Source organism: Gigantopelta aegis, unplaced genomic scaffold (genome assembly GCF_016097555.1).
Source record: "Gigantopelta aegis isolate Gae_Host unplaced genomic scaffold, Gae_host_genome ctg1961_pilon_pilon:::debris, whole genome shotgun sequence".
Lineage (NCBI taxonomy): Eukaryota > Metazoa > Mollusca > Gastropoda > Neomphalida > Peltospiridae > Gigantopelta > Gigantopelta aegis.
In genome coordinates, this window is record NW_024532811.1 from 6486 (window position 1) to 9376 (window position 2891).

A 2891-nucleotide genomic window follows, 5' to 3' on the forward strand; every position below is an offset into this window, starting at 1 on the left:
TTGTTTTTGTTTGTTTTAACTGTATGGTCTTGGCACCTCATTTTGCTGATTATGAAGCACTGAGTTTTCCATGTGTTAATAATTATTGACAATATGTTTGTCTTTTATCAGTTTATTATATGTATATGTAGCTGGGTTTGGCAATCTGGAAACTATTTTTACTCTCATTACTGATTTTATGATTTTGGTAGTCGTTATTATCATAATCTGGCTATAGGTACACATGTATAGTGAACAATGGCAGGCCTCAGAGAATTTATAATTTGCATAACCCATTTACAGGCAACACATACAATTTGTTTTCTTCACGTAATCCATTTCATTTTGTGTAAACTATTATGATCATATACATCATGTTCAAACTTTAATGCGGGAATGAATAATTGTTTATGCAATTTTCAGCATCCTGAATAGTGACACTTTAAATGAGGAAATGATGAATTTTGGCTTATACATGTACATATTATCGTTGTTGTTTTTTTTTCTTCTTTTTTTCATTGATGTAACTTAATTTAGTTGCTTATGATTTCTATAAGTCTCCATACTACATGATGGACATCATTTAGTTGTAGCTGTTGTATGTTGCATTAACTGTGAAAGATTACGGTTTCCAGTTAATGCCATAGTGGAAAACTAAATCAATTTATTTTTCTTAATTTAATTCTTAATAATAAATATTACTGTACATATGTATTGCTTGTTATTGTTAGCTGTTTCAAGTTTGTTAAGACTGGGATACAATGTATCTTTATTGATGAATGTCACCAAGGTATAATTTCAAACTGTTTAGCCTGGGTTATGGTTATTATAAGTACAGTCGAACCTGTCTATGGCGGCCACTCGTGGGACATGACAAAAGTGGCCGCCATAGAGAGGTGGCCGCCGTATGCAGGTCATATATAAGTCCGAATTAAAAAAATTTTTACACGTATGTTGCAATAGAACTATTAACGAGCCTAAGGAGCGTAATTAAAAACAAGACAAAAAATTATGATCTATATGAAATTTTATTAAGTGAAAAAGAGAATATTTAACAAACAACAGAATAATGGAGCACTGTTCTGCGCATTAAAGTCACTGATTATCCTTTAATGTTCACTTGCTAAAGAAGTCACCTCGCTCCCCACTTTGTGTACCTGCGACGATGTTGTGCCTATGCCTGAATGAATCCAGCCACCCATTTGACGCTTTGAAACTCGCTATTCCCAAATCTTCGGCAAATTTTAACGCCTTCTCCTTAATCAGTGGACCGCTGACATTTATTCTACGAGCAGTGGCATCTTGGAACCATTTCCAAACCAACATGTTAATATCCTCATTGCCTGTAAGTTTTCTCTGCCCTTTTCTGTCAGAGGGCTGGTTGTTATCATAATCTGCCAACATCTCCGCTTTTCTCTTTAAAATGCCATCAATCTGAGTTCTACCCGCCCCGAAATGTTCAGCAATTTTTCTAGCACTCAATTTGTCTTTCTCTGATTTTTTAATGACCTCTACTCTCTGTTCCAACGTTAACGCGATCGGCTTACTGGGTTTAGGTGGCATTTTGAAAATAAATATCAGAAATAACCTGCAGCAGTATTTAATTCCTTCTAGAGTTGACACGTTTAACTCCAGTTGTTTTAGGCTAGATACCCTCTTATAAACTGCGTTTAATGACCACCGCCGATGACTAGTACATCGCACCGTTAATCCAGATTAAAAACACTTGTTAATTAACGAACACAGCTAAGCGACCGACGACCTTTAAAGGACCGCTGTTTATCAAGCCAATTGGTTATATCAACAAAAACATCTTACGTTTTTTTTTACGATTGCCGACATTTCTTTATAACTTGCACTAAAAAACAATTGTGGCCGCGATAGCAGGTTCATTTTCGCTTTTTTATGACGAAAGTGTGGCCGCTGGCCGCGTTAAGCAGGTGGTTGCCATATAGAGGTAAAATATATAGTAAAATTCATTGGGGGGGACCTCAGGGTGGCCGCCATGGACAGGTGGCCGCCATATGGAGGTGGCCGCGAAGGCAGGTTTGACTGTATGTAACAATGCTACATTCATCAAGGAATAATTTACTGTGATTTGTTTTACAGTCGTACGAACAGAGATTCTCAAAATCTTCCAGCTCTGCCTGGTAAGTTTGTATTCTTCAATTATATGTAACCTTTACAAAATAAGCCACATTACAAACAATGCATTTATATGTGATGGGCAGGGCTTGAACTTGAGAAATTTTATTCAGCAGCATTCTCTAAACCATGACAGTTCATATCGCAGCTACGGTAATTAAGTTTGGGTCCTAGCTGGATGGGTATAATAATATGATGCCATTTATGTCTTGAAACATGTGAGTGTGTAATTATGAAATTCAACTCTTCGAGATTTATAGTCGTTATTTCATATATACATCTGTCTATAACTACATTGTACCTACATGTATATGTACTTTACATATTGTCGCCAAGGCTTAGTGCATGTTCATAAAAAATATTTTTTAAATATCCAAAAAATATATTTACATTACAAGAAAAGAGGATTCATCCAACATGCATACTGCAAATGTTTTATTGCAACATACATTATTATTAATTTCTTCCTCAATATTGAAAGGTTTTCTATTAAATCTAACACAAAAATATTTAATTTGTATTTTAAAATTTATATATATTTTAAAATGAACTTAGAATATGTAATGTAAATATATTAATTAATTTGAATAATTTTCCATGGTCCGGTGGACTGTCGAGCTGATTACAGCTAGTACCGCTAGTTCTGTCTTGTCAAGGCCCACACTATTCATCTTTGTCATCTTTTACCCTCTTCCCATCATTCTCAGTATCGTAATACAAAAAAAATCAATTATCCTATTTTTACTACAATTTCATTTCTTTTCAAC

General features: G+C 34.7%; 1 protein-coding gene across 1 annotated transcript; it reads right to left on the reverse strand.

The window, feature by feature from the left end:
- Positions 1-1095: 1095 nt before the first annotated feature.
- On the reverse strand, positions 1096-1542 carry LOC121391216 (tigger transposable element-derived protein 4-like). The gene has a single exon (XM_041522916.1). The coding sequence runs from the start codon at positions 1540-1542 to the stop codon at positions 1096-1098; it is 447 nt and encodes a 148-aa protein (XP_041378850.1).
- Positions 1543-2891: the final 1349 nt, after the last annotated feature.